This window comes from Bubalus bubalis, chromosome 3, assembly GCF_019923935.1.
Source record: "Bubalus bubalis isolate 160015118507 breed Murrah chromosome 3, NDDB_SH_1, whole genome shotgun sequence".
Lineage (NCBI taxonomy): Eukaryota > Metazoa > Chordata > Mammalia > Artiodactyla > Bovidae > Bubalus > Bubalus bubalis.
This window is the reverse complement of record NC_059159.1, coordinates 160,619,303-160,632,963: the sequence shown is the minus strand read 5'-3', so window position 1 is coordinate 160,632,963 and position 13,661 is coordinate 160,619,303. Positions and strand designations below refer to the sequence as shown.

Genomic DNA, 13,661 nt, shown 5'->3' with positions numbered 1-13,661 from the left:
AGAGGATGCAGGGAAACTTCAGCATTAAATATTTAATGAGCACACTGGCAGCCTTTGGAAAACACTAATGATCTAGGATTCTGTATAATAATCTTGGGTGGAACCTGGGTATCTGTGACTGAAATGTGCAGCCAGGGTTTAAAACCACAGCTCCGGAAATGATACAGGCGGGGCCTGGATTAAGATTAGAGTTTGACAGTAGAGGGAGAGGAGCAGTGGGCTGAAATTTATTCTGTTCCAAATATGATAAGGAGACTTGAGAAAGGAAAGAAATGGGACAAGCTCCTTTAAGCTCTGAGCCTCCAGGGCTAATAAGATTAGAGGTTGGTTGTGGGGAAAACGTTCCTTGCCTGGTATGGATAAATTCATTTGAAAGTGAGGCAAAGAACAGGTTTAGTCAACCCATTAGCATGATACTTACTTTGGCAGGAAAGTAAATATGTTGCTTTATAAGTCCTTGTATGTCCTTTTCCCAGGGGCTAAGGGTCCAGGACTTCAGCTTGGCTAAGGGGCAGCAATGAGACTTCACTCTAATGAGACAAACTGATCATCAAAAACCACCCGATAGGCAAGTGGTGAATGAGTAATAAAATTTGACAACCTGGCAGGCCCACCCCACCATACCCTCCACTGTGAAAATAATATTCTCTTTAAAAGGAAGAAACAATGCAGAAACGTGAAAAAGAAAATAAGTAGACATCATTCACAGTCCCACATTCAGAAATAACCTCTTATAAATTCTTATGGACATGTGTTGCTAGGAAATAATAATTTTCTATAAAGGGATCCTACCTGCTTTTTTTTTTTTTTCCATCTCACATTGTGCTGTGGATCTCTTGCCACATCAATAAATATAGGCCTAAATCAGTTTTAAAGGCTGAATAGTATTTCACTACCTTGAGGAGTCATTTTTTAATCCGTCTTTGTTGATGGGCATTTAGGTCCTTTCTCATTCAGAGCTATTAACAATGAGATGAAGCATCCTGTGCACAAGCCTTTGAGATAGGCATCCAGCTGTGGGGATCTGGGGCTTTTATCACTCAGTTGCCTCGCTGGGGAGCAGGGATGACAAAGCCGATGTCTCCCATTGCACTGCTCACAGCTTATTGTGTTATAATTCATCTCTTATTTGCTTTTGTGTTGCCTTATCCCTCTCCTCCCACAGAGTCTCGTAACGGGCTCTTTGGTGAGGGGTAGAGTACACTGTACTCACTCAGTCCCTCCCGTTTTCATTATTAGAATGTCCAGGGTTTAGATTGCTTCTGAAAGTATATTGACGGTCAGCAGAGTGACCTCTGATTCTGAACAGCTATTGAGAAACCCGCTCTGTGCTGTATTGTTCCAACTGCTGTCCTTACAGCAGTGTTCCACATGCGCGGAGTTTCCATAGAGGAAAGTCCCTTTCTGCCCCATTTAAAAAAATTATGTTGAACATTTATTTATTTCTCAAGAATCCAATAAGGCCTGCTGGGTGGCCAGCTCTGTGTGTGGCACAGGAAACTCAGAGATGATTAAGCGCGTGGTCCTTGCCCTCTGAGGCGCATGTTCGCCTGGAGGGGCTCACAGTGTCATGTTCTTAAATGTTTTCCATGGAAGTCAAGCTCCCAAGGCTCCTCAAGACTGTAGCGCCAACAAGTTGGATGTTAGAGAGGAACTTTTATATGAGGGAAGTGGTTTTGTAATTTCCTCGGGTGGATAAGACTGGTGTTTCTGGTGAAAGCTAGAGGAAGTTCAAACACCTTCATGGACCAGAGCAGAATTATCTCAGGCAAATTCCTTCCTGTCTTTCCATCTTCAGTGTGAGTCATTTAAAGGGTCATGAATTTTGGTTGTTAATTTTAGAATTTAGGGGGACCGAGTCAAAAAACCCGTGTATGAACAGGGACTTTTGGCAGCGTGGCTTATGGTCGTTACTAGATTAGTGGAGACTTAGTTCTATCATGAGAAAACTCAGGAGAAAAAGGCTGATGATGGCGCCACTGACTTGAAGGGACTTTATAGATCAATTAGGTAAAGGGTTTTAGGTTATTTTCAGCACCTCTTTGGAAAGCTAACTCTTCCCAGGAAAAATGAACTTGATGTCCATAAGCACAGATATGTTTTCTTTTTTTTTAACTGAAGTATAGTTAATTTATAATATTGTGTTAGTTTCATGTATACAGCAAAGTGATTCAGTTATATATAAATCTTCATCAGGTTATTTTCCATTATAGGTTGTTATGAGATATTGAATATATTTCCCTGTGCTAAACAGTAAATCCTTGTTGCTTATCTAGTTTATGTGCAGTAGTTTGTATCTGTAGTTTAATCCCAAACTCCTGATTTATCCCTCTCCCCTTTCCCTTTTGGTAACCATAAGTTTTTTTTTCCTTTTTTTTTTTTGTGAGTCTGTTTCCATTTTTTTATATATAGATTCATTTGTTATTTTTTAGATGTCACGTGTAAGTAATAGCATATGATATTTGTCTTTTCTCTGACTTATTATGATCATCTGTAGGCCCATCCATGTTGCTGCAAATGGCAATATTTCATTCCTTTTTATGACGAGTAATAGTCTATTGTGTATACATATCACACCTTCTTAAACCAGTCATCTGTTGATGGGCGCTTGGGTTGTCTGTGAACGCTGGGGTGCATGCATCTTCTTGAATGTGTGTTTTTGGGTTTTTTGGGTGTTTATCCAGGAGTAGAATTGCTGGGTCAAATGGTAGTTCTGTCTTAGTTTTTGAAGAAACCTCCATACCCTTCTCCACAGTGGCTGCTCCAGTTTGCATTCCCAGCAACAGTGTAAGAGCGTTCCCTTTCCCCACATTCTCTTCACCATTTATTATTTGTAGACTTTTGATGATGGCCATTCTGACCCGTGTGAGGTGATGCCTCATTGTAGTCTTGATTAGCATTTCTCTAATAATTAATGATGCTTATATCTTTTCATGAAGCACAGATATTTTTATACTATACCGAGCAGGTTGCAGGTAACCAGCTTAAGAGCTCATAATCTGGTCCAATCCCTGGTTTTGTGAGTGAAAGTTGCTCGGTCGTGTCTGACTCTGCAACTCCATGGGCTGTGCTGTCCATGGAATTCTCCAGGCCAGAATACTGGAGTGGGTAGCCTTTCCCTTCTCCAGGGGATCTTCCCAACCCAGGGATCAAACCCAGGTCTCCCCCATTGCAGGCGGATTCTCTACCAGCTAAGCCACAAGGGAGGCCCAGCCCTGGTTTTAGAGGAAGTTGAAACACCTTCATGGACCAGAGCAGAATTATCTCAGGCAAATTCCTTCCTGTCTTTCCATCTTCAGTGTGGGTCATTTAAAGGGTCATGAATTTTGGTCGTTAATTTTAGAATTTAGGGGGACCGAGTCAAAAAACCTGTGTTTTTTAGTTTTAGTTACTAAGATTTATAGGGGAGGGTAACTCCAGGGGACTGCAAAATCTTATTGATGAAACTATTCCTAAAAGAAAAACAATTTTTTTTTCTTTCTTTCAGCACTGGCTGGATCATTCCAAACCTATAAAAAAGCAGATGAAAAGTAAGTAAGCAGAATTCAGTCTACTACCTTCCTACTTTTTCAGAGAGTGAACTCCGTTGCCAGTGTTTTGAAGTATTACATTTTCATTAGAACTTGGGAGCATTTTCAAATGGATTCAGTTCTAAGGATGTTTTAATTTCCTAAGATTGGCTAAATGTTAAGAGTTTAAAATGTGAATGGGAGTTTTTAGTAGATGTTAAAAAGCACACTCTGCCCTCTTTTGAAATTAGACACTTCCCCCAACGAGGACTGAAAAATAGGATGTGCAGAAACCCGAGTATGCCTATGACAGTCGTTTGTCGGGGGTTATGAAGTAGATTCAGAGAAGGCAGAGCTGGCGGGGTCTTTGACAGTCTGGTCCTGCTCTCTGATGTTATGTTGTGGTAACCACATTTCTTCAATGTGGTTTATGTGTGAGTAATTTTTTAAAAATTTAATACTTTTAAAGTCTTTTTACTGTGGTTGTTTTTAGATTACAGAACACTTGGCTGTTTATGTGTCACTTTCCTAGAGCCCACTTAGTATTTTGTTAAAAGTTAGTGTCACCGGGGCATCTTGGCAGTCAGGGGGGAAAGTAAAGTGTTGGCTCTCAGTGACTCACTAGATGAGTAGGATTTTCTTCCATAATGAGATTACTAACTACACTGTTTTCGTCAACACCAAAGTCCATTTTAGTTTTCCAAACTGGGATTGCTTTGTATGTTCTGTTGTTAATTTCCAGTGGTGTGGTGGATATGTTAATAGATTTAACATGTTTTTCCTTTTTGTCCATTCTGTGATCTTCAAAACTTGGGGGAAAACATCTTCAACCTTCCATCTCCAAACGCTTAGTTGGACCTGCTTATGCTTTGCACTTTCGAGTTAAATATTATTCTTCAGAACCGAACAACCTTCGTGAGGAGTTTACAAGGTAGGACAAGATGCGAAGCAAGGTCCTTCCACCCACTCACACCCCATAGCACTTGCCTTGGTTATAATCAGCAGGCCTTCTAGACTGTGGGCTTGCCACCTCTTCCATCTGCTGTCTTTCTGTTCTGAGCAAAAGTTACGAACACTTTGCCTGTGCTTATCTCTGCATTCTGTTGAAAACTTTGCCTGATTGAACCTTTTCTTAGTAAATCAGAATTTAAAAGTATATCTTCTCATCTTATTTCTGTCTTGACGGACCTTGGGTAAATTGGCTAGTTGGTCTCTGGAACTTTATTTTTTGTCTCAGATACCAAAAGGGAAGGCAGATGTTAGAAGAGCATTTCACCATCCAAAACTGCCGTTTTATTTCTTTAAGGAGGGCTACCAAATATTCCCTCGATTGTTGTAGTATCAGATTCGTTGGTGCTCCTTCATGGTGACTTCCCACCCCGTTGAGTTTCTTCCTTGGTATACCTGCCTATGTCTGCCTCTGAGACTTCAGAGATAGTGTTGAAGCAAAAGAGACTTAAAACACATTTTATGTGTGGCCTTTCCCTCCAGTCACCTTGCTGTCAGTGAGATTCTCGGCTCAGTCTCCTGCTGCTTTTGATTCCCCAGACTCCCCTTGTCATCGTCTGTGATACACAGCAGTGGTGATGGGTGGTCCATGGCTCTGGCCCCTGGCTTGGAGGTGACATCTAAGTAGCACTTTAATGACTGACATGATCACCATGCCCTGCCATGGCAGGGGCCTATGGGCTTCTGCAGTTAAGATTTCCTATAGGAATTGGAAGTTCTGGCCACATCAGCACTGTTTCCTCCTTAATATGGGTACTCCGTTTAATGGTAGTTGAGTGCCTGTCAGAAGTAGTAACATTCTGGAATGTACTAGAACCTTCACCACCACCCACATGTCTGGGTCACCCACATTATCCTATATCCATCCCACAGAGAGTGACTGTGTGCACTGTGTTCAAAGTTCAAACAAATTACATTGTCCTAGGGCTCCTCTTCAGAGTCCTTTATAAAGTGTGCTGCTTCTAGCTGTCATCAAAGCCAGTGATTCTTAACCAGGGGTTGTGAATCAGAAACACCCGAGAAGCTTTTGAACAAATCACATTCCTGGGGACCACTCTTGCGTGTAAGATTCTCATTCTGTAGGTGTGGAGCGGAGCGTGGGTAGCTTTGGTTTTTACAAAGCACTGTAAGTGGTTCTGATGCCCACATCCTCCTGGTAAAAAAGGACACTTACTTAATCTCTTACTTCAGTGAACTCCTCTGGTGTTATTTGCTGCCTTCCTCCCCATTTTCCTTGACCAGTTCCGGGATTTCTGTTTTCCTGTGTGCGTGTGTGTGTGTCTGTGTATGTGCACACATGTGTTTTTTGAAGGCAGAGTCTGCGGTTAAGCTCAGCAGAAAAAAAGCCTTCAGCAGTCGCTCACTGCAGTCAGCTGCAAACTCTTTGATACAATCAGCTGCATCCTTCCTGAAATCTGCTGGCAGGGTTAGCTGAGGGTCAGATGCAGTGGTTCCACCCTACCTGTTGGATTGTGTGAGCTGTGTGTGTGTGTGTGTGTGTATGTCTGTCTGTCTGTCTCCTGGAGGCCCACGGGCATTGAGGAGGCGTCATTGGACCGTGCAGCTTTCCATGTTCCATCCTCCGAGTATCTTGCAAATTTCCTACATGCATTCACCTTCCTAGCTAGGTTCTGGAATGCCTTCCTGGGACAGGAGGAGATGCTTCCACCCAGGTTCTCATCTGACCTGGACTCCCTTGTTACAATGCAGACTTCCGGACTGCATGGGGGTGGGAGCAGTGCTGGGAAGCTGGGGATTGGAAGTGGCTGGGGAACAGTGACCCTCTGTTGACTTTTGTATATGTTTATCAGGTACCTGTTTGTTTTACAACTCAGGCATGACATTCTTTCAGGAAAGTAAGTATGTTTTTTTTCTAACCATTAACTCAAGATAGATCATAGTGTATTTTCTAAATAATTCACTGTGTGTGTGTGTTTTTTTTTTTTTTATAACTTGTTACCCTTGTTCCCTTTTCAAAATTCAAAAAAGTACACCAGGCGTTGTGAAGTGAGTCTAATTCTTGTATCACGGTCATCCTCATCTTATGTTAAATAACTCCTATATGGCTTGAAGCATTTCCAAGAGCATTTGATATCTTCAGTGATGTGTATTTGGGAGTCATTCTATCCCCGGTCACATCATTGCTCCATTCATAATGGCTTTTGTTGTATTTGCAAGCAAGATACTTTATTAGTATGTATACACTTACAAGTATTTGGATCATCTGAAAGTCTCGCTCATCACCATCTGCATTTATGTAAAGAGGTTACATTCTAATTCTACTAGAAAGAGGTTTAGATGTCTCATCTCATTTCCTTTTCCTCTCTTAAAAATGGTTTTTAAGTCCTAGGCCTCTGGCTATACAGTGTCGAGCACGACAAGCGTTGGCACTGAAGTGACTGATTTTACAGGCAGTGTATGTATTTTAAGGATATGCGATTTCTGCAGTCACAACTTTTACAGCTGTGTCATTTTTCACCAGACATATTGACTGTTTTCTGCTACATGAAGAACTAAGACCCACTGAATCTAAAAAGCAATACCTGCTCTTGACAAGAATACAGTTTGATTTTGAATATAACCTGAAGGAGATTTAAAATGTGATTTCTGAATCTGCAAATTCTCTGTAGAATATGTGCTACAAGAATCCTAGTGGAATGAACACTCTAGAACAATTAGATTGTACAGTGTATACATTCGCCTTAGCGGTGTGATACAGATCTTTGATTGTGTGTGTATCAAAGTGTGTGTGTGTATTTCTCTCTCACCATACTGTGCTCCCATACTAAAAGCCTCTTACCTGGTGATTGTCTTCGGTCTGGAAAAATATTAGTGGCGACATCTTGGATTTGTACAGCACCTTGCAGCTGACATGCACCTCAGCCTGACGTTACTATATTCACAGCAGCCTGGGGTTCCAGCCCCAGCACTGAATTTGCCAGCTGGCCGGTGGTGGGCAGGACACTTGAACATTCAGTTCCTCATCTCTGAGGTGAAGGGTGGGGAGCACTGGCCACACCCATAGTAGGGGCTGACACACTTGACGCATTGACCAAACTGGATAATACACGTATGTGAAAAGGCTTTGAACACTATGAAGTGCTATACCAGTGTATGTCGTTATTATTCTTCTAACAACATTAAGTATGCATTAAGTATGAATGGGATCTCTGGATTTGTAGTAATACAGCTCTGTGGCAGTGTCTCAGTTATTTGATCGCTTGGGTGTATCTGGCTGTCCTGGCCATCTTAGATATAGTGTCTCTCTGTTTATTTCTAACACTAGGACCTTGTTTCAAGAAAGACTTAAAGCAACTTGAAAAGATGCATGTGTCAAATCAAGATAAAATAAGTTTAAAACTAGTAAAGCAAAGGGCAGGGCTTTTCATTCTCTTTTCCAAACTTCCCCATTCTTGCCAGATTCAGGAAAATTGCCCATTATGCTTAGAGTTGAAACTATACCTTGATGGGGTTAATTTAAGATATGAGGAGAACTGACTTTGGGAAACAGGGAGAGTAAGTCAGGTTGTTTGCATTTTTTAATGTAGACAGCAAAAATAGAAACCACAGAGAACAAAAATCATTATCTAAATATCACTACCTTCTGAAAAATAGTTTTAGTGACATTTTGTATAGTTATGAATATTAAAGTTCATATTTAGAATTAATTTTTTCTTTTTTTTTTTTTCCAAGATTGAAATGCCCATATGAAACAGCTGTGGAATTAGCCGCTCTCTGCCTACAAGGTACATTACTCCTTAGTGGTAATTAGCATTTTAAAGTTATTGCTTTTCCTTTGAACAAACGACGGTCTACTATGTAGCAGGCACAAGGCTCTGCTTTGGGGGTATAAATGAACATGATACAGTCTCCATCCCCAAGTAGCTTCCAGTCCCCTGAGGACCGCAAGGCAGGATCACATACTCTGTGTGCACACATACAGCAGAGTGTGGTTCCTTTGGCAAGAGAGACCTGCAGGAGGCTCGGAAGTGGCAGGCCCATGGGAGGAAGGGTAGATGGAAATGAACAGAGGATCCTGGGCACAGAAAAGAGAAGTACACTTAGGGCCAAGCTCAGAAATCTGGAGAAATGGGTGACCTTGACCCCGTTAAAGCACATCGGCTTCATGCCGTCAGCAGTGGTGCCTTTGAAAAGGAGGCAGGCCCCATGAGATGTGCGTTTTAGAAAGGCCACAGTGGTTATGATGGGGAGAAGGGACAGGAACAAGACCAAGACTGGGGCTGGGGGTGTAGTGAGACGTAGCTGTAAAAAAATCAAACTCACCAAGGCTGGGGGTTAAACACACACCCCCCAAACCACATCAGTAGTATAAGGAGAAGGACCCAGTCATGAGGCTTCAGTGTTGAAAGAGGAGTCAGAGGTGACTGCTAGGCTTTTACTGAGAAGAGGTGATGGTAACAGCGAATGGCTAGACTAAGAGTTGGGCTCCACGGCGGGACATCTGTGCAGTCTCTTGGCTCAGAGGTGCCAGTGGGGCCTCTGGTAGCTTCTTGAGTCAGTGCAGATCAGGCTCCACGAGAGAGGTCAGGCTGGAAGCGCTGACAGGGGAGCCATCAGCATGTGGGTGGGAACTGGCGGGTAAGAGGGCTGCCTGCCTGACTTTCAGTGTTGACCATTCCATCCATATGATGCATTGGTGGATTTTAGTTTAAGATGCACAAGAAACACTCACTAAAGTCTCCAGCACTAATTAAGAGGATACTAATGTGTAGCTGCACATAGGGAATTTCGTTAGCACATCAGATAGACATATGTTGCCGACTCTTTACCTGTGTGCTCTTTGGCTTCTATGGGATAATGAATGATGATGTATTCATTCATAATTACTAATTCTTTTTGAATACCATAATAAGATTTGGCTTCCGACTTTTGTATTTACCAAGTTTTAAAACTTGATGTAAGTTTTTTCAAATTATAAAATCAGTACAGGCTTATTATAGACTATCAGGACAACAGACGAGTAGAAGCAAGGAAGGAACCCACCATCCTATTCACAGACAAGCAGAGTTTTTATGTGTTTTGAGTTTTGAAAATGTAGTTCTGGTCAGAGTCGTATACAGATTTTTTTGTATGGTTTTCTACTTGGTAATTTTAGTACATATATTTCATCATGTTTATACTCATAAAGGGAGAAGGCAGTGGCATCCCACTCCAGTACTCTTGCCTTAAAAATCCCGTGGTCGGCAGAGCCTGGTAGGCTGTAGTCCATGGGGTCGCTAAGAGTCGGACATGACTGAGTGACTTCCCTTTCACTTTTCACTTTCATGCATTGGAGAAGGAAATGGCAACCCACTCCAGTACTCTTGCCTGAAGAATCCCAGGGACGGGGGAGCCTGGTGGGCTTCCACCTATGGGGTCGCACAGAGTCGGACACGACTGAAGCAACTTAGCAGCAGCATACTCATAAAGATGGTTTTTAATGACCAGATTACTCCCATTTGCTGATACTTCAGTTCTTTAGTCACCGTTAGTGCTTATTCTTGAATGGGGACTTGGCTTATTGTAGGTGATCGGTAAGTGCAGAATGAACTTGAAGAGCTCCCCAAGGACTGTGAAATTTCCTGAGAGCCTCTGTACATTTGAAAACTGAGAGGAAAGGCGTTTCCTCTCATGCCGGAGCCACGAACACGTGTCTTGCTGCAGTCGTCTTTGAATCGGTGCCTCCGTTGTTGTGATGCAGTGGCCCTGCTTGGAGGCTCTGCTCTTTTGAGAACGAATTTTATGGTTGATTTGAAAATTAATTCAGGTACAAAGGAAAGGGAGGAGGGAAAACATAGTCATTTGTGGTGTGTCCCTGCTTTGTAAGTTTCAGGTTTGTGGATAAGGCATTAGACACCCAGGCAGTTAAGGGACTTTACCCAGGTCACACCGGTCAAGTGGGAGTCAAGCCCTCCTGCCTCTGAGCTGTTTCTTCCACACTCCCCATCCCCCACCACGGCTAAGCGAAGTGTGCTCTTGCTGGCAGGTTCTTGGAAGGCAGGTAGCATGCTTCCTCAGGATGGGTGTCCCTCAGGCCTGTTTTAGTCCCCCTAATGATAAGGGGGGACACTAGCCCCCTCACCTGGTCTCGTGGGAACCTTGTCATTGGCTTCTCTCTCCTGTGCTTGGCGATGTCAGAGGCACAGTTAATCAAGTCTGGTGCAGACACACCAGTAAATGCATGGCTCACTTTGGCCCATGCTGCAGGGTGGCTCATATCAAGGAGACCTCTTTCCAGACAGCCCTTCTGACCTTGCTGGGTCCGCAGCTTCAGGGTAAAGTCTAGGTCAGAGGTCAGTTGCAGCCCCCAGCCTTGGAAGCCCAGCCCTCCCCTTTTCTGGGCAAATGTGTCCAGAGCAGAAGCATCACTTGTGGCTGTGCCCAGAGTCCCCAGCAGCCGCATACCCTGATCCAGACCCCTGGTGGTCTTAGGGCTGCCGTCCAGCTGAGAGCTGCATATTTGAGGGGCTGTGGTCAGGTGAGGAGACAGCTCCGAGTTCCCTGCCCAGTGTCAGAGGCTGTCTCGTGCAGTCCTCACACCAGCCCTCCCAGTTTGGTATCACTGCTTCCTCTGAGTGGACAGGGACATTTCATCCTCTTCTGCAAGCCCACAGGAGTCCCTCTCCTGAAAGGTGGGCACTGGGATTTGGGCTCAGAAGCCAGTGGAAAGGGCTGTTAGGTACATTAAGAGTTGCTGTCAGTTCGGGGTGTTTGGTCATGTGCTAGCTTGTTGGTGGGATTCTGTGTTAAGGAGTGGTTCTCAGAGTATGTTCCCCTGGAACATATTGCATCAGCTCCATCAGTATCACCTGGGAGCTTGTTAGAAATGCAGGTTTTAGGGGTGGGTGGTGGGAGGGAGGTTCAAGAAGGAGGGGACATATGTATACCTATGGCTGATTCATGTTGTTGTATGGCAGAAACAATACAACATTGTAAAGCAATTATCCTCCAGTTAAAAATAAATAAATTAAAAAAGAGAAATGCAGGTTTTCAGGCCTTATTCCAGACCTATGGATTCAGAACCTCTAGGTGTGGGGGCCAGCCATGTGTGTTTTAACAAGTCCTCCAGGCAGTTCTGATGCATATTTGTTAGAAAACCCCTGTTGTAGATCCATGTTTTTCCAAGTAACGTGTGCCCCACCCTCCTGGGCGCCTGGTGGAAGGCGGGTTTGCTCCCGCAGGTCTCAGGTGGGGCCTGAGATTCTGCATGGCAAGCAAGCTCCCAGGCGATGGCCACACTGCTGGCCTGCGGACCACACTTTGTATTGGCCAGGTACTAGAGGCAATTGCAGAAAAGGAGCAGAGGGGCCTCTGGGGGATTCCTTTTCCCTCTGGGCTCTGCCTCCTGTCCTGCGAGGGCTGGGGGAGTGGAGAGAGATTTTCTCATTCAGGTCGAGGAGGAATGGGCCTCCTGTGTCCTCCGGCCCTGCATTCTGTGGGGGCGGCTTTGGGCTCTTTGCTTGGGCTCGCCCACATGGCTGTTGCTCCTTTCTGCACAGCCGCCTCCCTCCCAGCTTCTGCCTGAGTTGCAGTTGCTTCCGCAGCCTTCTCACCCCCTATTCCCTCCCTCCTCACACCTTCCCTCTCCCTCCTGACATTCCCCCACCCCAACACCCGATCCTGCCTGTACTGAATTCTTGATTGGTCCTCTCCAGCACTGCAGACTCTGGTGTGCTGCTCAGACCCACCCTTAACGAGAGCCTTGTTACACGGATGTTCCTGGGCAGGTCCCCATTCCCGGCAGTTGCCTTTTATTGCAAATTTAGGCACTACAGTTTGGTGGGGGTAATGTAATCACGGCCTCCCTGGGCAGGAGAAGTAGTCGGAAGACAGACAGTCATAATCGAGATGATGGTGTATGGCCCAGTGGGGAGCGCACTGGAGTGACTGGAAGGGATTCTGAATGTATCTGTGGGGACTGAGTGGGAGTTAAGTCCTCCTGAAAGGAGGGCCTTAGTTATACCTGAGGGGGTACCTGTGCTGTTTACAGTCGGGCAGAGCGCCTTTGGACTTGCTGCTGCAATAACCAGAAGCATTCACTGTCTCGTGTTTTCTTCCTTTTATGAAACCTGCAGCCGAGCTTGGGGAGTGCGAGCTTCCAGAACACACACCAGAGCTTGTGTCTGAGTTTCGGTTCATTCCAAATCAGACAGAAGCTATGGAATTTGATATCTTCCAGAGATGGAAAGAATGCAGGTACCTTGATGCTACCATCCAGCATTCCAATGTATGCATTTGGTCACGTGTAAGCGTTGGTCAAAGGGCTTCCCTGAGAGCTCAGACAGTAAAGAATCTTCCTGCAATGTAGGAGAGCCAGGTTCAGTCCCTGGTTCGGGAAGATCCCCTGGAGAAGGGACTGGCAACCCACTCCAGTATTCTTGCCTGAAGAATCCCATTGGACAGAGGAGCCTTAACCTGGCGGGTTACAGTCCATGGGGTCACAAAGAGTCAGACGCAACTGAGCAACTAACAAACGTTGGTCAGACTCTCTATCTGCTGGTGGAGCGGCTCTGCTGATGACTGAAACAGCTCCAGCTCTTCACTGCTTTCTTTCCTGTGCTTCAGCCCTGCTTTTCCAAAGGCTCACAGGACATCTCTCTTTCCAGAGCTGTACAGTAAAAACCAAACCACATTCTGGCTTCTCTCAGAAATGCAGGGCCTGGTCCTGATTTGCTCATTGAATAACCAGGGCCACTATCCCAGCCTCCTGAACAAGCCAGGGGGTTGCTGCCTGGATCCAGCCAGTCTGCATACCAGGGGCTGTGCGCATGTCCTGAACTTCAAGGCCAAATCCTATAGAAATGTGTCCTGTGGTCCCTTACGGGGACACTCAAATCTTAGATCATGTGTTGTACAGAGTTACATTTCAGGACACTTGGTCACCACAGCTAAATCTAGCCCTGTCATTTATCCTTTGCTTTGTCCCCTTTTCCCCCTCAGTCACCCTAGCCTGGCAGTTTTATGCCTGGAGAACAGGCCCGCTGCCTCTCCTACTGCCCACCCATCTTCCCCAGACACTGCCTGTGCCGAGTCACTCCTGGACTCAGAAACTTACCATGGTCTCACGGTGTCCCGCAACCATTCTGACTCTTGAAAATGGCATGTGACATCAGCACAGTCTTGTATCCCACTGAAACAACGTAG

General features: G+C 44.8%; 1 protein-coding gene across 12 annotated transcripts in view; it reads left to right on the top strand.

Annotated features, from left to right (window-relative positions):
* Positions 1-13,661, top strand: part of EPB41L4B (erythrocyte membrane protein band 4.1 like 4B) — a 141,889-nt gene that overhangs the window by 46,634 nt on the left and 81,594 nt on the right. For 11 of the 12 annotated variants that reach the window (XM_025282195.3, XM_025282196.3, XM_025282197.3 and 8 more), the window contains 5 exons: positions 3,488-3,530; positions 4,362-4,440; positions 6,329-6,373; positions 8,211-8,263; positions 12,593-12,713. In XM_025282195.3, coding sequence (XP_025137980.3) covers positions 3,488-3,530; positions 4,362-4,440; positions 6,329-6,373; positions 8,211-8,263; positions 12,593-12,713 — 341 coding nt within the window. The remainder of the gene's footprint in view (positions 1-3,487; positions 3,531-4,361; positions 4,441-6,328; positions 6,374-8,210; positions 8,264-12,592; positions 12,714-13,661) is intronic. The other variant, XM_044940401.2, reaches the window with a different exon arrangement.